This window comes from Tupaia chinensis, unplaced genomic scaffold, assembly GCF_000334495.1.
Source record: "Tupaia chinensis unplaced genomic scaffold, TupChi_1.0 Scaffold142384_1, whole genome shotgun sequence".
Lineage (NCBI taxonomy): Eukaryota > Metazoa > Chordata > Mammalia > Scandentia > Tupaiidae > Tupaia > Tupaia belangeri.
In genome coordinates, this window is record NW_006202232.1 from 403,451 (window position 1) to 403,834 (window position 384).

The window sequence follows — 384 nt, forward strand, 5'->3', positions numbered from 1 at the left end:
TGGGCTCGGCTGCCCCTGGCCCAGCAGCCCCTGCCCCCAGCTCCCGGGGTGAAGACATCTCGAGGGGATGAGGTTCTGGTGGTGAACGTGAGCGGACGACGCTTTGAGACCTGGAAGAATACTCTGGACCGCTACCCGGATACTCTGCTGGGCAGCTCAGAAAAGGAGTTCTTTTATGATGCAGACTCGGGCGAGTATTTCTTCGATCGTGACCCTGATATGTTCCGGCATGTCCTGAACTTCTATCGCACCGGCCGGCTGCATTGCCCACGGCAGGAGTGCATCCAGGCCTTTGATGAAGAGCTAGCCTTCTATGGCCTGGTCCCGGAACTCGTTGGCGACTGCTGCCTGGAAGAGTACCGGGACCGCAAGAAGGAGAATGCC

At 59.1% G+C, this 384-nt stretch overlaps 1 protein-coding gene across 1 annotated transcript in view; it reads left to right on the top strand.

Annotated features, from left to right (window-relative positions):
• Positions 1-3: 3 nt before the first annotated feature.
• The window catches only part of KCND1 (potassium voltage-gated channel subfamily D member 1), a gene marked incomplete at its 5' end in the record, with an annotated part of 7,848 nt that continues 7,467 nt past the window's right edge, over positions 4-384 (top strand). The window contains 1 exon segment of the mRNA XM_006163524.3: positions 4-383. Coding sequence (XP_006163586.1) covers positions 4-383 — 380 coding nt within the window.